The sequence below is a fragment of the Octopus sinensis genome, linkage group LG21 (genome assembly GCF_006345805.1).
Source record: "Octopus sinensis linkage group LG21, ASM634580v1, whole genome shotgun sequence".
Classification (NCBI taxonomy): domain Eukaryota; kingdom Metazoa; phylum Mollusca; class Cephalopoda; order Octopoda; family Octopodidae; genus Octopus; species Octopus sinensis.
The window spans coordinates 15,616,556-15,641,921 of NC_043017.1; the positions used below are offsets into that span (position 1 = coordinate 15,616,556).

General features: G+C 38.7%; 1 protein-coding gene across 1 annotated transcript in view; it reads right to left on the reverse strand.

Annotated features, from left to right (window-relative positions):
* Positions 1-23,585, reverse strand: part of LOC115222830 (putative mediator of RNA polymerase II transcription subunit 26) — a 50,448-nt gene extending 26,863 nt beyond the window's left edge. The window contains exon 1 of the mRNA XM_029793150.2: positions 23,368-23,585. Within this exon, the coding sequence (XP_029649010.1) occupies positions 23,368-23,400 (33 nt within the window). The 5' untranslated portion in view covers positions 23,401-23,585. The remainder of the gene's footprint in view (positions 1-23,367) is intronic.
* Positions 23,586-25,366: the final 1,781 nt, after the last annotated feature.

Sequence of the window (25,366 nt, forward strand, 5' to 3'; positions counted from 1 at the left end):
ATGTGTGTGTATATATATGTATGTATATATATATATAGTTAATCCAAACAAGAAAACAAAAAAAAACACAACAACGCGAGGACGTGGAACAAATGAAGTATTATTGGACGCTCAGGAAAGAGGGGAAGAAGGAGGGTTTAACGTTTCGAGCCGAGCTCTTCGTCGGAAACATAGGAGAAGGAAAGATCCCGAGAAGGGAAGACAGAGGAAAAAAATCGCCAGTGCTACTCACGAGGTCACATATATATATGTGTGTGTATATATATATATAAATATATATAAATAAATATATATATATATATATGTGTGTGTGTATATATATATATGTGTGTGTGTGTGTGTGTGTATATATATATATATATATATATATATATATATTGTACGCACTGGGGGTCGATGTAATCGATTTAATTCCTTTGTCTGTCCTTGTTTGTCCCCTCTATGTTTAGCCCCTTATGGGTATAAAGAAATATGTATATATATATATATATATATCAATCATAATAATAATCTTAACGGCCACTTTACCAAGGTCACATGGGTCAGACGGAGTTTAGAGGCACACCTTCTACAGCCCACCCTACAACCAATGCTCACCTGTTTCCAATCAAGGTAATATTTTGCCGATGGTCCGACATGTTTTCGCAGAATGTTGGAAATTAATAACACTGCTTATATGACGGTGATAATCGTTTACAACTATCACGCAATGACAGGACAAAGAAACACAAACATACTCACACATGTATACAGATACAAACACATGTGCATGCACTCACACACACACACGACCAACTTCTATCAGTTTCCATCAGTCAAATCCAAACGGTGGAACTGAAGAGAAAACTCTCTGTGGTTGGAAGCTTCTCGACCTCATAGCCATGCCTGCATCTCCCAGCCACACAAAAATACAGGTTTGATCAAAGAATTCTACAACCCTTTAGTGCAAACCCCGCTCCATATAGTCCCTTACTTGACTTGGACTTTATTTAATAACCCCCACCCGAATAATGGACAAAGTGTACCTTGGTGTGATTACAAATCCACAAACCCAAATACTGTACTGTCTTTTGTCCACTATTTTTACTGTTTTCGTCAACCCACTTTCAAGGCCATTAATCCTTCCTATTATAGGCGCACAACCTGAAATTTCAGAGAAGGGTTAGTCTATTACATCAACCCCAGAGCTTGACTGGTATTTTATTTTATTCTAACCACCCCTACCCCCAAAAGCATGAAAGGCAAAGTCAACTTTGGCAGAATTTGGACACATAGGTGCAGAGTGACTGTGTGGGAAGTAGCTTGCTTACCAACCAAATGGTTCCGGGTTCGGTCCTACTGTGTGGCACCTTGGGCAAGTGTCTTCTACTATAGCCTCAGGCCAACCAAAGCCTTGTGAGTGCATTTGGTAGATGGAAACTCGTCGTATATATTATATATATATATATATATATGTGTGTGTGTGTGTGTATGCATGTATATGTTTGAATGTCTGTGTTTGTCCACCCACTATCACTTGACAACCGATACTGGTATGTTTACGTCCCCGTAACTTAGCAGTTTGGCAAAAGAAATTGATAGAATAAATACTAGGCTTATAAAGAATAAGTCTTGGGGGTCGAATTGTTTGACTGAAGGCAGTGCTCCAACATGGCCACAGTCAAATGCCAAACAAATAAAAGAGTGAAGAGTACAACATGTGAAGCCGGAGAAAATTCCACAGAGCGCTTTGTCTGGCTAACGATTCTGTCAGCTCACCCGGCTTTATAATAATAGTTTCAGACTTTGGTACAGGGCCAGCAATTTCAAGGGAGGGGATAAGTCAGCCCCTAAATGATGAAAGGCCAAGTCAACTGCAAAAGAATTTGAACTCGCAACACAAAGACATGAAATAGTGCTAAGTGTTTTGCCTGCTGTGCTAACGATTCTGCCAGCTCAGTGTCAAATTATTAGTTTCAAATTTTGGCACAAGGCCAGCAATTTCAGGGAGGGAGATAAGTCAATTACATCGACTGCAGTGCTTGACTCTGGGACTTATTTTATCGACCCTTAAAGGATGAAAGGCAAAGTCAACTGTGGTGGAATCTGAACTCAGAATGTGGACGGATGAAATACACTAAGCATTTTGCCTGGCATGCAACCAATTCTGCTAGCTGGCTATCGAAAGGTCACACATTCAGGGAGAGGTTAAATAATTGAATAGCGACAGCACTGGACTGATCCTTTATTTTAGTGACCCCAGAGGGATAAAAAGTAACACTGACTTTGATGAGATTTGAAGTGAGAATCTTAAAAATAGGGTTCTGAGATGAAAGACCAGATATGGAATTGAAATCAGAGAACCTGAAATGATGTTTGTATCAAAAGGGTCAACCACAAGGGAGAAATTTTCCATCTTATTCTCAATATATTCTAAACACTTCTATGTATAGATAGATTGATAAAGAGAGAGAAAGAGAGATACATAGATATATTTATATCAAGAGTTGACACCCTACTTCTAACTGTAGTGACAAAGAGCCCAGTCAGAGTAGACTGTCAACTTTTGATATCATAAGAATACCTCTACCCAGCATCAGATAATATTTGCAATCACATATCTATGTGTGTGTGCATATATATAAAAATATATATGCACACACATATATATAAAAATATATATACATATATATGCATATGCACACACACAAACATGTGTCCTACATTCCTGTTTGTTCTACCAAACAAGCACACATACACACATATACAAGACAGACAGAATATGAGCTACAATGGACAGAAATCTTTGACAGATAGAAAAAAAAAATCAAAATCTTGAGTCAACCATTTAACAAAAGACATTTATGGAAGCAGGATTTTTGATAATGGTAAACTAGAACTGCCATCTTTCCATAGCCTTAAAGCAACTTGGGTGTGGGAGCTACAAACACTTTACCCCCATCTGTAGTATTATTATTATTATTATTGTTATTGTTATTATTATGATGATGATGATGATGGAAAGCCAGTAAAATGCGGCATTTCATTTATCTCTACATTCGGAGTTCAAATTCCGCTGAGATAAACTTTTCCTTTCATCCTTTCAGAGTTGATAAAACAAGCAGCAGTCAAGCACAGGGGTTGGTGCAACAGACTTATCCTCTCCCACAAAATTGCTAGCTTTGTGCCAAAATTTGAAACCATTATTATCAGAGTTCAAATTCCATCGGGGTTGACTTTGCTTTTCATCCTTGCAGGGTCAATAATGTAAGTACCAGGTAAGCACTGGATTTGATGAAATCAACTAAACCCCTAAACCCCTCCCTACAAATTTCAGGCTTGTGCCTATAGTAGAAAGGATTGGGAAAATGGTCAGTGTGAAAGGATCAATTCCAAGTATACACCTATGTGAAAAAAAAAAAGGCTCTAGTCGTGTCGGTCAGGCTACCCGTGGCTTTTCTGGTTTTCTACAAGTAGCGTTAAAGCACCTCCTCCCATTGGGAGTTTTATTTATTTTTTTCTTTGTTTATTTTACATACACGTTCTAAAATCCTTTGTATCATCCTGTTTTATCATTTCATGTTGCTTTTATGATAGCCCTTGTGGCCAATAAAAGAATAAATCATTATTATTATTATTACCAAGGCAGCGAGCTGGCAGAATCGTTAGCACACGGGGCAAAATGCTTTACAGCATTTCAACCATCCTTACATTCTGAGTTCAATTTTGCCTGTCGTACTTATGGGGTCAATAAAATAAGTACCAGTTGAGTACTGGTGTCGACGTAATTGACTTCCCCTCGACCCCCAAAATTTCAGGCCTTGTGCCTATAGTAGAAAGGAATTATCAACTGTTGTGAAGTCTGTGAGCCAGCCTGCTGCATAGTCAGCCACTCTGACAAGCAAGGCAGCAGCAGAGAGAAACAACTTACAGTTGTACTTTCTCTCCTGTTAAACAAATGCATTGCCAGCTCTGACACACAAGTGATAGACTTGTGTGTGTGCATGTGTGTGTGTGTCTATACACCCATATACACTTACGCACACTATAAAATATACAGATTCGAGATAAAGCAGTTCAATAAGTGATTGCTTTAATAAATTAACAGCTTAGCATTCCTTATATGTATGGATACATATCTGGAAGGATGGTGTGGATGAGGTTGGCCCTAATGAGCAAGATGACAATTGAAGACGTAGCTGGTGAATGGTAAAGGTGGACATGGAAGCACAATTGGGCCCCTGCACCTACGGTCACCAGGAGAAGAAGTGGGAGTGGGTATCCATTACAGCCTCGACTGTGGCTGACCCTCAGATGTGGTCAGCATTTGTGAAGGACATGGAGAACTCAACTAACCCTGGATGAATACTATTCCATGTAGAAGTAGGAGGACACAAATCTGAGTGTGGATGGGTGTGTGTGTGTGTATGCATGTGAGTATTCATGCGTGTGTGTGTGCTGTTTTGTTTTTCCATGCTAGTATGTATTAGACAAAACTTGAGGTAGATTTTCTGCAGCTGGATGCTCTTCCGGTCACTCACCCTTACCTGTTACCAAGGCATTGCACTGTTCTCACACATCAAAAACAGAAGCTGCAGAACTGTTTCCACAGCAATTGTAAATATAAGACATCATTTTCACTGACACACATACAACGGGCTTCTTTACAGTTTCCATCAACCGATTCCATTCACTCTGTCTCGACTTTGTCTTATATTAGTATATACAAAATAACTGGCCAATAATATTGCCTTCAAATTTTGATACAAGACCAGCAGGTTTAGGGGAGAAGTTAAATTGAATAAATCGCAACCCCAGAATTCAACTGATACCACCACCATCACCAAAGGCGGAAAACAAAGTCAACCCCAGCAGAATTTGAACTCAGAACGTAAACATGAACAAAATGCCACAGAGCATTTTGCCTGGCTTGCTAACAATTCTGCCAGCTCAGGGCCTTACAAATGACCAATAACCTTAATATGTACATTAATACATACACACACATACATGTGACAAGCTTCTTCACAGTTTCCATCTACCAATTCCATTCACTACAACACAGTGGAACCAACACTGAACCACATGGTTGCAAAGTTCATTACTTCATAGCTGTGCTTCCCCTTTTATGTTATACAGACATAAATTTTTAGACATCTAGAAAACCTCAAACCCATGCCAGCATGGGAAACGGATGTTAAACAATGATGATGATGATGACAAGAGAATAGCTGTGAAAACAGCTTCAGGAAACCAGATAAAAATACCCCTAAAGACAGGGGGAAAAGGGACCAGCAACCACTACACAGGAGGAACTCTGTACCTCTCAATTCCAGGTGAGCACTCTGCACCAGTGAGATAAATGGCCCTTGACAACAGATACCATCTTTAACAATATTAAATAATAGCTTCTTTTTTTTTTTTTTTCTTCTTGAAATGTGAGAAGATTTTTATAAATGAACAGTGAAACATTGAACTCAATAAGTTTGTGAAGTACATATCTGTTATACTTTTATATGATTGGTGTCAGTGACTCTGAAGTTCTGAGGTGGTAGCCTTCATTGAACCAGCCAACAAATGCAAGCAGGTCAAAACTTCAAAGTCAGTCACCATTCTTCATATGAAAAAATTATATATATACACACACACACATACCGGGTCATCCCAGGAAGGAATTTCAACCGTGTTTTGTGGTTTGCTACCACAACAGCTCCTTTATAGGATCCAGTTAGCTCAAGACATCATCAGGAGGAACCATGTCCGGTTTCGGCCCCTACTCCTCTACCGTTTTGACATGGTGCCCCCACCTCTTTCGGAGGTGTCTTCAGCTCTGGTGTTGGGTGCATGTCTTTCAATTGCATGAACTAAAAGTCAGAGGGGGACAGGATAAACTACCTGCATCAACTTGTTATAAAAGCAGGTAGTAATTTTATCTTATTCTTAGAGCAATTTTTGAAGCATGCAGTTCGATTTTAACAGTTATTTTTCCAAAGGGAAGTGACAAAGGAGCATATTCAGCATATTTTGCTTTTTGAGTTCAATAAAGGCAACAATGTAACAGAAAGTGTGAGGAATATTAACCCTTTCGTTACTATATTTCTGACCAAAATACACCCCTTATGTGTTTCAATTAATTTCTAACATAATCATAAATTTAGTCTGGTTTCATTAAACAACTATAACTTTTTTATTTATCAATATATTAACGTGAATTTTGGAAGATAATTTAATGAAATGTTCTCAACCAATTCTATACTATAATTTTTGTCACAAAGTGACTCTAATTGCAGGTAGATACAGGTAAATTCAACAAAATATAAAATTATTAAAATTTTGTTCAAGCATCGCTATAGAAAATGGGTTATTAGCTAATATTCAATTGGGTATACAACAAAATTTTACGATAGAATTTGTTATTCTGGGTAACTTTCTGATACCCATAATAATATTTATGGCAAAATAGTCTTAATTTCATTTAAGGTTATGGGAAACCACTAACTATCCTTTCTTTCATTTTGTTTACATTTAGCGTAACGGTTCGTTTCCGCCGTAATGATTTCAAATAAGCTCATTTGAAAAAGTAAAAAGAAATAGTCTAAGGCTTTACTCTTCTGGGAAAGTCTGTGGCTTGGTCCAGTTTCTTCAGAAAAATCACCAAAAGAAACAGTTTTTAAATTTTCACTCCATTCAGGTGCCAATTCATTTTCTTTTTCGCTGTCGGAGCTCTCGGATTCACTGTTTTCACTTTCGGAAAATGAAACATCAGATTCATTATCAAATACCACATGCTTTTTTTTATCAGTCATAGAGTTAGATTTATGAAGGTCTTCAGTAGAAAATCCTTCGAAATCTGGCTCGCTGCTTGATATAATGAAATTCGTATCCATTTTTTGTCAGAATTACAAATTTTGAAAACACAATAGGAACAAATTTCGGAAAAAAATCTCCCAAAATTCACGGAATTAAAATTACACTTCGATTTTTGTACAAAACTGTAGTTGAACTCTTTACAAAGTATACTACGTATTTTCACGAATGTACTAAAGAGATTTGCTCTGATATTCTCATTTAAATATGAATAGATAAATTCGGGTGGCTTTGGGCGGTTTGGTCACATTAACCAAAATGTTTTTGGGGCAGTTTCGGGCGGTTTGGTAACGAAAGGGTTAATGCAGCATATGGAGATCAGACAATATGCATAAGCCAGTGTCAATGGCGGTTCCAGAAATTCCAAGCCAGAAACTACAGCCTAGGAGACGAGCCTCATCCTGGAAGATGCATGATTTATGGGATGACCCAATACACACACACACAATTTGGAGTGAACAATGTGATCTCAGAATACTGAAAATACAAGTTCCGCTGCATCGGACATGTCACAAGATTCACAGACAACAGGTGGACCCGTGCAGTTACCAAGTGATATCTAAGAGTTCAGAAAAGCAATAAGAAGATGATTTAGTCAAGCAATTTGGGCCAACATAAAAAAAGAATGGCACAAATTAGAAGCACAATGTGATCAGTGGTGTGTAATAGCATGTGATAGCCTGGTCAATACTATCAATACTATATGGTTAGCCCAGTCGGCAGAGCACAAGACTTTTAATCGTGGGGTTGTGGGTTTGAGCCCACATTGGGCACAGTATTTGTTTTTAGGCACAGGTATGGCTGTGTGGTAAGATGCTTGCTTTCCAACCACATGGTTCTGGATTCAGTCCCACTGTGTGACACTTTGGGAAAGTGTCTTCTACCATAGCCTCAAGCCAACCAAAGCCTTAGGAATGGATTTGGTAGATAGAAACTGAATGAAGCCTCTGTGTGTATGGTTGTTTGTCCCCCCACCACCACCATCACTTGACAACCAGTGTTGGTGTGTTTACATCCCCGTAACATAACAGATCGGCAAAAGAGAATGATAGAATAAGTACTAGGCTTACAAAGAATAAGTTTTGGGGTCGATTTCTTCAACTAAAGGCAGTGCCCCAGCATGGTCGTAGTCAAATGACTGAAACAAATAAAAGAATATACGTATGTATATATATAAATATATATATATGTATGTATATATATAGTGTACTGTTCCATGATGGTAAGATCAACATAAAAAAGTACTCCACCTGGTGAGGGATAAATATCATTTAATAAACATAATATATGTGTTTATGTTAAAAACACTGACTGGCAATGCTCTCAGCACATGAAACTAATAAACACAACATACATATATTGTGTTTATTAAATAATATATATAAATATTAATAGTTATCGCCCAGCTAATATGGCAGTCCAGAAATATAGGATGAATGCTATCGTTGATTAGCTCCAAGAGGCCATCGCCTCTAGCTAAAGTTACAGGGATGTAAACACACCAGCATCGGTTGTCAAGCGATGTTGGGGGGACAAACACAGACACGCAAACATACACACACATGTACATATACATATATACATACATACACAATTGAGGCCAAAAGTTTGGAACATATTTTTAAAAATTAAAACTGTTATGCCTGAGTACAATTTGATTCAAATATAACTTTGGGCATTTAATATAAAAATTCTAATTTTCAGACCTTCAGTCCAAACTTTTGGCCACGACTCTACACACACACACATATACTCACAGATCTATTTTAAAGTCCTGATGCAATATTCTATGTTTCCAATTCCAGTTCTATAAATGGTACAAGAAATTGGTAAAGAGCTATTTTGATGCCTCCTCCATTTATTTTGTTGTCAAAATATTTATTATAACTATTCCATAACTTTTAAGAAACTCAATAATTACATCCAAGTTTATTCTCGGGAGACACGTAAAGTATAAAACTTGTTTATTCTACCAAACTTTGATCCGGAGATGACTGCTTGTTGGTTGGGATAACAAAACTGATCACAATATACAACCACCAAATATCAACTCTGAAAATATATAATTTGTTCTAGAACTTCATAGCTACATCGTGGTGGGTGTATATAGACATGAGAATGTTCAATATTAACAATATCATCATCATCATCAACTGTAAAATATAATTTCTTCATCACAATGTGTATATACACAGTAACAGTGGACATGTTGGGTATTATCACAATGAACATTAATGGAATTTGTAGTTTTGTGGTACCAGTGCCGGTGGCACATACGAAAACCATCCGAACGTGGCCGTAGCCAGTACCGCATTGACTGGCCTCCGTGCTGGTGGCACGTAACAAACACCATCCGATCGTGGCCGTGCCAGCCTTGCCTGGCCTCCGTGCCGGTGGCACGTAAAAAACACCATCCAAGCGTGGCCGTTCGCCAGCCTCATCTGGCACCTGTGTCAGTGGCACATAAAAAGCACCCACTACACTCACGGAGTGGTTGGCGTTAGGAAGGGCATCCAGCTGTAGAAACACTGCCAGATCTGACTGGCCTGGTGCAGCCTTCGGGCTTCCCAGACCCCAGGTGAACCGTCCAACCCATGCTAGCATGGAAAGCGGACGTTAAACGATGATGATGATGATGAAGAAGAAATCTGCCTAAAAATGTAAATCTTTCACTCATCCAGCCCCACATTAAATTCTACTGTTTGGAGAACTAAAGTTACATACATTTAAAATGGTACAGGGACTTATAAAGAACCGTGTGTGTGTGTGTGTGTGTGCGCGCAGTGGGGTTGGATGTAAATTTGGAGCAAATATGGAGGTTTTCTCTGCCAGAAAGTAATTTTTTTTTTCTTTTCATATTTAACCCTTGAGCATTCAAAGAGGCCATCATATCTGGCCCAAATATTTGACCTGCTTTTATGTCCAAACTGGCCTCTCTCATCTGTCGTACATCATTCTAAACATAGACAATCACATCATCAGAATCACAAATCCACAAGATAATCCAGAATTAATTTGAAACAATGAGATCAAATAAACATGTGGCTTCATCATCATCATCATCATCGTTTAACATCCATTTTCCCTGATGGCATAGGTTGGACGGTTTGACCAGGGACTAGCAAGCCAGAAGGCTGCACCAGGCTCCAATCTACGTTTGGATGGTACTTTTAACATGCCACAGGCACAGGGAGCAAGTCAGGCAGCTCTGGCAATGACCCATGCATGAATGGTGATTATTGTGTGCCACCAGCATGGAAACCAGTCAGGCGGCACTGGCACTGGCCACAACTACAATTTCCATTTGATTATGATTTAATTTGATTTTGATTTACTTGACTCAAAAGGTCTTCTCAAAATGGCATGTCGCCCGACAAGTCAAAGGTACTTATTAGATGGGCTGGTTATGCACCACAGGTGTAGGCTACGGTTGAGATCTCACTTTCCTTGCTGGGTCTTCTCAATCACAGCATTTCTCCAGAGGTCTCGGTCTTTCGTCATTGTCTCTGTGAGGCCCAACGTTTGGAGGTCATGCTTCACGACTTCATCCCATGTCTTCCTGGGTCTCCCTATTCCACAGGTTCCTTCCACTGTTAGGGAGTGACACTTCTTCACACAGCTCTCCTCATCCATATGTAGTACATAACCATACCAGCGCAGTCGTCTCTCTTGCACACCACATCTGATGCTTCTTATGTCCAACATTTCTCTCAGAGTGCTTACACTCTGTCATGTGTGCACACCGACATTACACATCCAGCAGATCATACTAACTTCATTTCTCTCAAGCCTACACATGTCCTCAGAAGTCACAGCCCATGTTTCACTGCCATGTAGCATGGCAGTTCGCACACACGCATCATACAATCTAAATTTCACTCTGTGTGAGAAGCCCTTTGCTGTCAGTAGAGGTAGGAGCTATGCTAAAAAGTTAAACATCATATATAGCCATTAAATAAGAAGTATTTGGGTCCACATGAGAGAAGAGACAAGCAATTAAATTAGTAGGTATTTAATTGCTATCTGTAAATGTGAAATATTAGATAAAATATTCTGAATGCAGGCAATTTGACAAAACACCCACATAATTTCATAAAATACCTGTATAATTCTGTCCATCACACTTGTATAATTTTGAATGTCACCAGTGTAATTTAATGACATGCCTATATAATTTAGTGTCACATATAATTCCATGTCACACCTGCATAATTACACGCCCTTGTATAATTCTATGACACACTAGTATAATTTTGAAACAGATGTATCACTAAATTATATAGGTGTGACATGAAATTAGACAGGTGTGTTGTGAAATTATAGGGGTGAGTTACTCAATTATGCAAATGTGTATCTATATAATTAATGAGAACCCTGTCTAATTATTTTGACACATCTGTGTAATTTAGTGACAGCCTCAAGGAAGTACCACAGGGTGATGTAACTCATTCCTATAGTACCCTCAAGTAAGTACCACACAGATGGTACAACTCACTTCTATAGTAAACTCAGGTACCAAAAGTGGTATGATTTACCCCCAGTGATTTATTGTATTGCAGTTAGTGATAGGTTCAATTCTGGTTGCAAGACAAGTTAACTGCCAGTACCCAGGTAGCCTAGGGCAAGATGTCAGATGCAGGAGCCTTGATATGGACACTTCAATTTTTATTGAGAAGAATAAATGAGAAGAAACAATGTATAATATAGCCTACGATACACTGTCTAAAGCAGAAGCAGAGATGGTCATGGCTGGACCACCTTTAGTCAAAGTTGATCTAACAATAATAAACATGACTGGTGCATAAATTTGTTAAATAATAAATAATTATCTAGGAATTAGTTTTGGTTGCAGAAAGAGTTTGTTAAGAGAATTTAATTAAATGTAATATTTGAATAAATCAATGCGATAATTAATTAAACATAATTAGCTACATATGTACAGATATGGCAGCAGGTTTAAGAATGATTCAATTCCATTATGCCACACGTTTGGCAAGTCTCTTCTACCAGAGACTGACTTCTGGAGAGAGGAGATAAAATAAAGTACCAGTGATGTTCTGGAGTAGATTTAATATTCCTTTAAAACATCTTAGATGTTAAATGAAATTATAAAAGAAGACTAACATGGATTTTACCTTTCATCCTTCTGGGGAGAAAGGATAAAATAAAGTACCAGTGACGTACAGTGGTAGATTTAATATTCTTTTAAAACACTCTAGATGTGAATGGAATTATGACAGAGGACTAAGAATCTCAAAAGTTCTTACATAAAAATCATGCTGTAAAGTTTTAATTTATACAAGAATACTTTGAAATGATGCTTTAGCATCAGAGGATGTTGGTATGTAAAGGGTCCAAGTTATAAGAGGATGAGGGGAAAGATGTTACTGCCATCATGGGGAGGGAGTGATTAAGTGTTGAGTCTTGATACTGAAATGTATTCTTGGCAGAGGAAACACCAAAGAATACAGAGATTAGATGTTAGAATCCTGGAAGTCACAAACCAAAAGGATTGTTAGCAGCCCAATGGACAAGTTTAAGAAATAAAGACCACTAGGTCAAACCTATGGACATCCAAGAATAACATGCCTGATGACTATCACAAATCAAACTGATTAAAACATAGAATTCATGTAAATATTGAGGGCTTTAAGGGTATTATTGCAAAAGGCCTGGTTGGAAGCCAAACCTCCAGAGTTCTTTTACAGGGCTTAGAAAAACTGAAGGACCAATGCAATAAGTGTGTGAATCTGAGAGGGGAATATCTTGAGTGAGATCATAATTAACTGATCTGCCTGTGTTTTCTTTTACCCAAAGCCAAGAACTTTTCAGCACCCCATCGCATGGCAGTAGTACTTCGACCGGGGTCCATGTAACCCTTGGGGGTCCAAATAAGATTTTGTTGTTAAAGCTTATCTGCAATAAATTGGTTATGCTTCTGCAATTGGTTATACAATTCCTAATAACATTTGTTCTTTTACTTGTTTGTCATTTGACTGGGGCCATGCTGGAGCATCACCTTTTAGTTGAAGAAATTGACCCCTGGACTTATTCTTTGTAAGCCTGGTACTTATTCTATCTTCTGCCGAACCACTGAGCTATGGGGACATAAACATACCAACATCAGTTGTCAGGCGATTGGAGGGTGGGACACAGACATAAAGACACACACCACACTTGTGCCTATTTAATTATAAAAATAAAACATCAAATGGTTATGAGGGTCCACTCGAGTAAAATAGGAATTGAACGGGTCGACAGGGAGAAAATGGTTGGGAACCCTGGACCCTGTTAAGATAACCAGTTTCAACTGGTCTGATTACTGTATACACTTCCAGGAATAAAACACCTGATGACTCTGGGAAATCAAACTAATTGATACATAGTGCAGATGTATTGTAAATGCTCCAGTTAGGGTCAATACAATTTCAGGAATACAACACGTTAGTGACATTCAGAGATCAAACACATTTTAGATGTCAAATACAAAATATTATGAAAAGTGTACAGAAAATTATATAAAATAACTCAATCTCAGAGATTTATACAATAATAAGTTGTTTAACCCTTTTGATACCAACCCGCCTGAAACCGCCCCTGGCTCTGTAGTACAAATGTCTTGTTTTCGTAAGTTTTGAATTAAAGTCTTTCACTAAACCTTAGTCACAATTTATGTTCCTAACACTACCTTAATAATCTTGTCTACTCTAGGCACAAGGCCCGAAATTTTGGGGGAGGGGGCCAGTTAATTAGATCGACCCCAGTACACAACTGGTACTTTATTTACCAACCCCTAAAGGATGAAAGGCAAAGTCGACCTCGGTGGAATTTGAACTCAGAACGTAAAGCTAAGCATTTCGCCCAGCGTGCTAATGTTTCAGCCATCATGCCGCCTTAACACTAGATTAATGATAACTAAGTTATTTTACTAAATTCTTTGTTGTATTTAAAATTAATTGAAAGAAACACAGAGCAACTCAAAATAAATATGGTAATGAAAGGCTTAATAAACCCATCCAACCAACATCAACTTGGTGATAGCAGACATCAAAATGATGATGAAAACTGCACCGTATCTAAAACCCCAGGGAGAGATATAAAGTTTAATCCCAGCATCACTGAACAGGTTTATGATTAAACCATGTTCCACCCAGGACCATCTAGTGTTTCTATTGAGCATTCCATATCTCATCATATGGCTGTAGGAATTCAGGCGCAATCCCATTGTAGGTCAATTTGAACAACAGTCTTCTACTTTAACCCCAGAATTTGGTAGACAGGCCCACTGTGAGATTACTTGTTTCACCCAGTTTAGTACTTTGGGTATCCTTTAGTAGGGTCCAATCTGCTGTCACCTACCTTAACCCCAGCATCTGGTCCTTGGCTACCTTTAGTAGAGTCCACTCCATTATCAGCTAGTTTAACACCACTTCTGGCCCTTGGGTATTGTTGTCATCCACCTGAGTGTTTGCTAGATCTCCACAGTCAACAATGCCTGCAAACTAAATTGTGTACAGAATAGTTTTGTCACCATTATGTTCATCTCAGAAGAGGCCTGGTTGATATTGCTATCATGCATGTACACTTTATCACAAATTAGCAGTGCTCCACCCCTGTAGCACCAGAGATTTCTTTTTGCCTCTGTGCTACTACTACTACTACTACTAATAATAATAATAATAATAATCCTTTCTACTAAAGGCAGAAGGCCTGAAATTTTGGAGGGAGGGGACTAGTCGATTACATCGACCCTGAAAGGATGAAAGGCAAAGCCAAGCTCAGTTGAACTTGAACTCAGAATGCCATGACAGGTGAAATACCACTAAGCCTTTCGTCCAGCATGCTAACGATTCTGCCAGCTCGAATAATAATATCAGGTCATCCCTAAGTTCTGTCTAATTTTACTTTTTTTAAAATTGAATGAAATTTAAGAGTATTTATAGAATGTCTAATGGAATTAAAAATCATTTTTATGCATTTGTGTACATTTAAACTAATTAAATATTATTTTACAGAATAACAGAATTAAAATTTCTTTGATTAAAACCCTTTCTAACATGGAAGTATCCAAAGAGCATTTGAGGCACATAATGTTTTATGAGAACAAAAATGGAAACTCTGCAGCCGAAGCGACTCGAAACATTCACTCAGTTTATGGGAAAGAATGCTTGAATGAAAGAACTTGTAGAAGATGGTTTGCAAAATTCAGAAGTGGAGATTTCAGCCTTGAAGATGAAGATCGAACAGGACGTCCAGTTGAGTTTGATGATAAGCTCCTTGAGGCATTACTTGAAGAAAATCCTGCATTATCAGTTGAAGAATTGGCAATAAAACTTAGTTCAAGCCATACAACTGTTCATCATCGTCTTCAACTACTTGGAAAGGTCCATAAAACTTGGAAAATGGGTACCTCATGAATTGTCCGAAAGTAACCACAAATCCCGAGTTGACATCTGCTCTTCTCTCCATTCTCGCGAACTCATTTCACCCTTTTTGGATCGACTTGTGACTGGTGATGAAAAACAGATCTTCTATCAAAATGTTAAACATCATAAACTGTGGCTTGGTAAAAGGGAAAAGGCTCAACCACAACCGAGAAGGGAACTTCATGGGGAAAAGGTTCTTCTCTCTATCTAGTGGGATTGCAAAGGAGTAATTCACTTTGAATTGTTACCACCTAATGCAACAATCAATGCTCAAGTCTACTGTCAGCAATTAGAGCGTTTGAACCAAGCTTTGAAGAAAAAAAGACCCGCTTTAGTGAATCGAAAAGGAGTGATGTTTCATCAGGACAATGCATGACCCCACACTGCAAAGATCACATCACAGAAGATAGAAGAGCTTCGTTGGGAAGAAATTCCTCATCCACCTTATTCTCCCGACCTTGCTCCTTCAGACTACCATTTGTTTTTTAGTTTACAGAATCATTTGGGGGAACATAACTTTCGCAAGCCAGGAGGAAGTCAAAACTGACATTTCAGAGTTCTTTGTTTTGAAACCAAAAGAGTTTTACATTAATGGGATTAAAAAAGTTGTAAATAGATGGAAGGAAGTCATAGATAATCAGGGAAAGTACATTGAGGATTAAATTTCAATTAAATATAACATTTGATCACTTGTTTTCTTTATTCAAAATTCGGACACAACTTATGGGATGACCTGATAATAATATGGGATATGCCAATAGAGAGAGAGAGAGAGATCAAAGATAACAGGCTAGATATTGTTGTCAGGGACTACCAAGACAATAAATGCTTTCTAATCAACATATCACTCCCAAAAGATGACAATATATCTGAAACAAAAATGGAAAAAACTCTCAAAATACAAAGATCTTGAAATAGAGATAATCTGAATATGGGGCTTGAGAACAGAAATAATCCCTATAATAATAGGTGCATTAGGCATGGTTCAAAAATATACAAATATATAACAAAAACACCAGGACTTACAAATATATATATATATATATATATAGCTTATAGAAAAGAGCACTGCTAGGCACTGCGCACATCTTACGTAAAGCACTTTCAATACAGTAAAAATTACAACACTAAAACCACAACACATACCTAGGGCACACTGAGATGCACTTGGTACTAGTGAAAGCACATGATAAAAATAAGACTACTGAATAAATAATGATTCTTTCAAATTTTGTCCACAAGTCCAGCAATTCTCATGGGAGCAGCCTTGGTCAATTAGTTTGACCTCAAGTGATACTTGTTTTATCGATTCAGAAAGGATGAAAAGTAAAGTTGACTTCAGAGGGATTTGAACTCAGAACATAAGGAGCCAGAAGAAATGCTGCTAAGCATTCTGTCCAGTATACTACCGATTCTGCCAGCTTGCCATCATACCAGGCAGTGGCTCTGTACATTGTACATTGTTTTGTCTTGGTATAAAAGATGGACAACAGCAAATATTCTGCTCAGTACCACAGATCTGTTTATCATTTGCTTGATCTTAACCAGTTGAACATGTCCCTTAGTGGCTGACGATATGTGCATCTCTGATCACGAGCAGAAGTAGTGGGGGGAGCATCATAGCCATGTGTAGAGAGGACTTCTTTGGGGTTTGAATAATTTTAATTCACCCTTGGAAACATGGGTGTTTTGTTCATCATCCTTAAACAAGCCTTATCCAGGGCTCTTTTGAGTGGGATGGGCTATTTGACCTGAAAATTCTAACTGGGCCCCACCTGCAAGGTCATGCATGCACTGACCATCTTGATATGAGATCACTATGTTGCACACATATGGTTGTGATGCATGTGCCTGGTGTACCCTTATCAGCCGGGTAGTCACGATGGGTATACTGGGTTTCGTATATTTGTACCCTAGGTCACTTAGGAAGGAAAGAATAATTAAAAGCCATACCACAGCTGTCACTCACAAACATGACATGGAAACATATACCATACTTCCACTAACTGTTTTAGAGACCTGTGGAGTCCCAAGTAGACATAGCGCTTTCCTCTCTCAGCCCGCCAAAACTTGACTCAGTTGGAGCAACGCTGGGGAAGAAAGGACTACATCAGCACTTGGTTGATATTTATTAACAGCTGAGTTAACTAGAGCAATGTAGAATAAAGTATCTTGCTTAAGGACACAAAGCTCCACATGGATCAGGAATCAAAAGTGATATGAAAAACTTAACCATTAAGGTTACATGCATTCAGGAAAAAAGATGTTGACTAATACACAAGCAAAATAGCATGACTTAAGCACATACACATAGAATGGTTTCAAACCTGGCACAAGGTCAGTAATTTTGGGGGGAAGGGTAAGTCGATTACATTTGACCCCAGTGCTCAACTAGTACTTGGTTTATTGACCCCCAAAAGGATGAAAGGCCAAGTAGACCTTGGCAGAATTTGAACTCAGAATGTAAAAATAGATGAAATACCGCTAAGCATTTAGTTTGGCATGTTAATGATTATACATATGTATAAATAGCAGCACAGGGTACTGCACACATATAAACATGCAGTACCCCTTAATCAGTGTGTGTGTATGAAAGAGAAAGAAAGAGATCACACACCCATATATGGGGGACAGGACATATATTACAAAGGCTACTTGATGTGTGTACAAGATATCTGAATCACACACACAGGTTTGTCTTTACAAGGACCAACACTGAGACTACTGTACATAGCAATATTAGCAGAGCTGACATGATGGTGGTGGTGATAATGAGTGGTGGTACATTGGTGATGATGGTGGGGGGTGACCACAATGAGGAGTGGCATTGGTGATGGCAAAGTATGATTTAGTGACAATGAACATGGAAAAAATAAGAAAGTGTAGTTGTGATATTGGAGGGGGGATAAGAGCGAGAGAGAGAGAGAGAGAGAGAGAGAGGAAGAGTGGTAGTAGAAAATGGGGCCATGGTTGCTTTATTCTGAAAGAAAAAGCAGCCAAATTGCCCTCAATCAACATACTGCCAGAAGACTGGATCAAGACTGACCTAGGGTAAAACAATGAGGTGATGCTGATGATGATGATGATGGTGGTAATAGTATTGTGTAGCTGCAGAAAGTGACAAAGGGATAACTTGCAAAGCCACCCAGTGGTCACTTGTTTGGGTTACAGTGTGACACTCCTGACATATTCTCTCCACTGTCCACTCTGTTCCTCTACTTTGGTAGACACTCCAGTCTGACACGTAGTGGCCACTTGTCTGGGGTGGTGTGACACCTGGATATGTGCTCTCTCTATTTAGCAGTAACCACAGTAAAGATGGGCAAGGTGGACATAACCATAACATGACGGTTAACTGATCCTCTGATGGGTGGCGTCCATCCCATCAACACAGTATTTGGTTGTCCAGTGAGGCCAATCAGGTGACATCCATTTCTGTGTTGTGAATGTGTGGTCCTTATGCTGGTCTACACTGATCAGTGGAAACAGTGCTTGGGTGGTGGTCATGCTTTTGTGTGTGCTGTGTATGCATGTAATATAACTTTATCTTCTACTGGTTTCAGTCATTAGACTGCAGCCCATGCTGGGGCACTGGCTTGAGGAATTGAATTGATCCTGGTACTTTTTTTTCTTTGTAAGCCTGGAATTTATTCTATTGGTCTCATTTGCTGAACAGCTAAGTTACAGGGATGTAAACACACCAACACCGGTTGTCAAGCAGTGTTGGGAGACAAATATAGACACACACATATATAAAAGATGGGCTTCTTTCAGTTTCTATCTACCAAATCCACTCACAAGGCTTTGGTCAGCCCATGGCTATAGAAGAAGACACTTGCCCAAGATGCCACACAGTGGACCTGAACTGAGGACCATGCAGTTGGGAAGTAAGCTTCTTACCACACAACCACAGGAAGGTGTAGTTATGGTGTACTATCATCATCCTTTTAAAGTTCACTTTTCCATGCTTGGATGGAATTTGTTCTACACCTGGATGCCCTTCCTGTCACCAACCTTCACCTGTTTCCAAATGTTTCCAATGAAGATTGGAAATGAAAGATACTGCTAGCACAATGGTGACACTTGTTTACAACTACCAAGCAAAGTCAAGGAGACACTAATATAAACACACACATACACTATATACACGATGGGCTTCTTTCTACCCAAATCTACTCACAAGGCTTTGGTCAGTCCAAACCTAGAGCAGAAGATACTTGCCCAAGGTGTCACGTAGTGGAAATGAACCAGAAATTAAGTAGTTGGGAAGCAAACTTCTTAACACACAACCATATCCTCACTTATGTTTTGTGTGTGTCTGTAGGAAAATTATGTTCTGGAGTGTTGTGTACTTGTGTGTGTGTGTGTCTATGTGTATCACGGTATCAACCCAGACTATCAAATGTTGTTATACATTGCTGGCACAATGCAGTTCACATCATTTTAGTTTTCGAATGATGCCTCTCCACTATCTTAGGTGAGCAGGTCAACATTCCCCCTGAACGATGTGAAATGAAGTGTTTTGCTCAAAAACACAACAGGCAGCTAGTCTGAGAATCAAACCATGCACACGCACATACACACATATATATATATATATATATATGCATGTGTGTGTGTGTGTGTGTCTGGGTCTTTGCAAGTGGTTTTTCACGTGATGACATAGAATGAGGTGATTGAAGTTTGCTGCAGCAACAAACTATGTCTTTCATATGTCCAAAGAGAGGTGGGGAGAATATTTTAAAATTTTTGTTGTGTAAATGCTCAGTAAGTGTGGTCGGTATACAGCCTGTAGTGGTGTGTAAGGAAGTGCTTTGTGGGCCCAGCTGGATATAATAGAGTTTGTGGTGTATACACCATTGTTACGATTCCTTTCTCTTGACCAAAATATGCTACCAGCAATGGCCATAAATTTGTACATCATTCGGGTTTTCTTTATTGTCGTCTCCTGTGAATGTTTTGTGTATTAGGGAAGTGTCGCATGTAACTGCTAACGTTTGTGTGTGTGTTGTTTTGTATGATGATTGGTCGTATCCAATGCCCTCTGCTTTTGCTGCTAAAACAGGGGACAGTAGGTTTGATTGGTGCTGCTCCAAGTCTGTTGTTATGGAGAAAAGCGTTTCTCAGGAATTACAGCAGGGTCAGTTGTGTAGCAGGCAGTTTCTGGAGAATGGCAGATCAAGAGGTGAGCTGTGATATCACCCACCAACATGAGCAAATGGAAGGGAGGGGGCTGTGTATATATTCATGGAAACATAGGAAGGTAATCCTGGTACACATGTAATAGTGTGTGTGAAAATGGATCCCTGCAGTACTCTAGTCAGGATGCAGTAGTTTCTGGAAGCAATGTTCTTGTACACTACATGGCCCCGGGAGGGGGGGGGTGAACTGAGAAGTAATTTAGTAGTCAATGCTTTGTGTAAAAGTGGATAGCAAAGAAGAATGACGTTTAAAGATTTCATGATGTCCAAGGTAGTTAGAATGGTAGATGCAGGAGGAGGTGGTGGTGGTGGTGTTCTAGCTGAAGCCATCCTGTAATGTCTGTGTGTGTGTTGGTTTGTTATAGTAGTGTGACTGTTAAGTGAAGAATGAGTGGCCTGAATCCATATCATGATTTGGATAGGGAAATGTATGGGGCAAGGTCAAAGACTGGCCAGTCTAGAATATTGGTATGCTGACAACATAGAAGGGTGAATGGATTTACTGCATTTGGCTTTGAGAATTGTTAGAATTTAGTCCAGATGGGAAATCTTTCCCATGATGTGGGCCACATGAGACACAGCTTGCTCACTCATGAAGCAAGCCACATTACTAAAAAAAAAAACCAAGTTAATTTTTTTTTTGTTTTGTTTAGATGTACCATTGAGAAAGTCTTGCAGTCTTGGCTGATCTAGATTCTGGGAATAAGACAGTTTGGGCTCAAGTATCCTTAAATGTTAGTGGGTTTAGCAATTCCTTCAGGTATTTCGAGTGTACATTTGGGATTTTCACTGGCCCCCAAAGCTTTGGACTTTCTAGATTTCCCTATTGGCAGGAATGCACCAAAATAATACGGTTGAGATGGGCAATACATATTCTTTGTTTTGTATTCATATCTTTTGTGAATTGGATTTAATTTTTTTTTTTTAATGGCTTATTTTCAAAGAATAGCTGATGAGGAAGGGTTTAGATTTGATTGAGACTGCATTGTGGTTGTTACATTAATCTGACCCTGTGGGGTAGGTATGTGTCAGTTTTGTCTTACTGCTAGTGTTATAATTTAGGTGGGGTTTAAAATACATATCCCACAAGGCAACATAAGAAATACAACCCATGGCCCACTAAAAATCGACAGACACCCTCAACACAATAAATTTACAAACAGAAATAAATTTCAACAAGAAAAACTCAGCAACTTAAACCATGGCAATAAAATATTAGAGGGTGGTGGTGGTGGTAGTAGCAATGGTGTAATACAATATACAGTATGGTATGGGTAGAGGTGGTGTATGAGTGGTGATGTATTGGTGGTGGTGGTGGCAGTGCATTGGTAGTAGTGGTGTTGTGGTTGTTAATATATCTAACATTAGCCACAACTCTAAACAGAACGTCAGAGTTGGTGGTAGTGGTAATGGTGATGTAGAGGCGTTCAAGCCCGGATCCAACACAGCACCTGTGACATCTGGGTCCTAATAATTTCCGTCGAGGGGCTTCCTTTCGGATCTTCACAAGTCGGATCCAAACACTCACAAAAAAGCAACCCACGGAGCTTTTACAAGTATGTAAGATATGATTTGAAGGACATTTCGCAGCTATTTCTAGCAGGTTGAGAAACAGGAGCAAAAGCTCTCTGATGTTGTTTAGCCCCAGAACAGCCCTGATCCAGCAGACCTATGATCAAAGAAGCTCCAATAGTGACCATCACGTTTTTACTTAAACATAATATACCTAGGACTCTATCATCTAATGTGTCCTTCCATTTTAGCCCCAGGTCAGTCTCGATCCAGCACATCTATGTAACCATGTTCCAGTCGTGGCCAGCCCGACATAGTGTACCTAGGACTACATTAGCTAGTGCGTCCTCCTTTGTTATTGTTGTTTAGTCCCAAGTAAATCTGGATCCAACAGACCTATCACCAAAGATTCACCCACGACCATCCCGTCTTTGATTCCAACGTAGCGTATCATCTAACGTGTCCTTTCTTGTTTAATCTTAGGTCAGTCCTGACCCAGTGGCTCCATGATCAATGGTAATCCAAACATGACCAGCTTGCCTTTTATTGAAACACAGACTATCTAGGACTATATTATGTAATGTGTCCTTCCATGTCACCGTTGTTTAGCCCAAGGTATGTCGCGATCCAGCAGCACTGTGATCACAGGTATCTGAACTATGACCATCCCGTCAATTATTGTCGTAGTCTAACTAGAACTACATTTTTGTGTCCAACATTGAAGATGATGATCGTATGTGTAACGAGGGCGATTTGACTGCTATATCTAACACAGATACAATAGTGAATGGGACCACGAGGAACCTGGTCGAAACGACTCCGAGTTTATTGGTGGTGATGGTCGTGGTGGGGGAGGTGGAGGTGGTTCTAGAGAAGTAAACAGCTGATAGATAACATAAACACATCGGTAAGAAGGAGGAAGGGGAGGTGAACGTATACAACAGAGTAAGAGAGGAGGGTGAGAGAGAGAGTGAGAGAGACTGAGAGAGAGGGGGGACAGAGAGATAGGGTAAAAGAGGTGAAAGAGAGGGAGTGAATGCTAGGATGTGAGTAAGGGTGTGAGAAGAGAGAGGGTGTGCGAGGTGAGTGAGACCAGCAGCACTCGACCAACATGGCATGATAAATAAATAAATAGAGAGAGAGAGAAAGAGAGAGAGAGACAATAAGAGAGAGAGAGAGAGAGAGCGAATATAAGATGGAACAACTTGCTTCCAAAATAAGAGACAACATCGAGTGTATTTGCGTCCAGGTGAGAATATGGCCGTATTTCAGGCGATCTCTTTGGTCTCCTGGTTCAATATCTGCTCCAGTGTACAGCATTAAGGAGACAGGGAGACGGTCAGATGGAAGTTAATCGAGACATTTGTAAAAGTCCACATTACCTGATCTTCCTCTTTCTTCGAAGCAGCCATCATGTGCTACATTAGTGCGCATGCGCCAACATCCCTAGCCTCTACACCCGAATTTCGCGCGCTTTTCGCATTGTCTTGTCTGCAGACAATTGCTCGAGCAATTTAAATTAAACACTTATTGTATTCTTTCTACTGTTTTTGGTTCTTGAAAATCGTCCGAATGGGTTGCGCAGTTTTTTTGTGTTTACTTTAAGAAAAATATCTCCAACTCTTAAACTAAGTGTTCTCCCTCCCCCACTACCACGACGACTCGTTACTAAGGGAAAATGGGGGAGGGGGAGCAAAAGCAGGCTTTTCCAGTAACTGTTTTACACCCCTCCGTTGCTGTACATATTTAATTAGGAGAAACAAATGGAGATGTGGAGTAGTTTTGGAGGCTGGAAATTTTTTTAAAGACATGAAACTTTATAAAATGTCAACTTTTCCTCCTCTCACGTCCACATAAATCTCTGTTGATCATTTCAGAGCAACTTTCAATTACTTCCCAGGCAATTTAAACATTGCCTGATAAGTCGAAAGAAAAAGCTGAAACCACACTTTCTATTGAAAATAGTTGAAAGCATTTTGTTTGAATTAATTTATTTTATTATCATTTCTATTTTAATTATTCATATATTTTTCTTTCATCGTTTATTTTTAGGAAGAAAAAGAGAGAAAGCTGACCAAAACAGTTACAATTTTTTTTTTAATATACAATAGAAATAATGGCGTGAAACTAAATCAGTGAAATTAATTGTACGTTGCTAGCTGCAAGCAGTTGAGTGAAATACCAGTCACCATTGAGTCACCGCCAATGAGGGAGAAAGAGATTCTCCTCCCAAAGAGATATGACATGGCGGGGGCGACCTATATTTTAATTCTAGAAGGTTAATGACTAGATGAATATAAAGATGGATGGATGGATTGCAGAGAGAGAGACAGATTAGTATGTGGATCGACATTGAAGCATTAGAAGATAGAACGATAGAGTGATCTATAGAGCGGTAAGTAGAGATAGATATGTGGCTATATAGAGCAGCAAGAACGTCGGTAGGTAGAAAGATACAGTTAAATAGATAGGTAGATAGACAGATAGGTAGATAGATAGACAGACAGATAGATAGGACGTATGGATATTGTTGCATTGAGCGCAATGCGTATGTGTATAAATATGCATATTATCTGAAATTATATATATATATATATATATATATACATATGTTCGTCTATTTGTACTTGTCGTTCACACTCTATCTATCTATCTATATATATATATATATATATATAAATAACAATTAGAACCTAAAAGCATATATATGTGTGTAGATAGGTGGATAGATAGAGCAGTAGGTAGATAAAATGGCTACATAGAACAGGAAAAGTGAAAGATAGACCGATAGATATATTATAGAGAACAGGAAGAAGATTGATTGACATATATAAATAGTGAGACAGACAAACGTTTTAAATATTTACTTATTTGGCAAATAGGTGAAATATAATAGAAATATTAGAGCCCCACTTTGTTTTAAATTTTTTAATGGAGTCGAAAGTAAGAACATTGAATGTTTTAAATAAACCTGTGAGATTTTCATGTTGGGATATAAATATAATTTGTTACAACCAACAAGTCGACACTTTGAAGCCATCGTTATTAAGATAATTTAACCAGGAAGAAATAGCAAGAAAAAAATTACAATAACAAATCAATAATTGCATTCCTTTCGTTTTTTGGGGGGTTTTTTTGTCTTTTTTTCTGTGATGGCAAAAGGATGGAAAGAGAAACTAGATTGAAGAATTTTTAACATCTACAGGGAAAATATTTTTATGGGGATTTTTTTTTTTTAATCATTATATGGTCTTTAGTTTGGTTAAAGTTTGTGGCTGGTTGTAAGATTTATTAAATAAATTATAAGTTGCAGTATTCTTTAACTATTAAGAGTGGAATCTAAGTTATGTTTGGCAATTATTATTTCTAAATGTCTAGCGA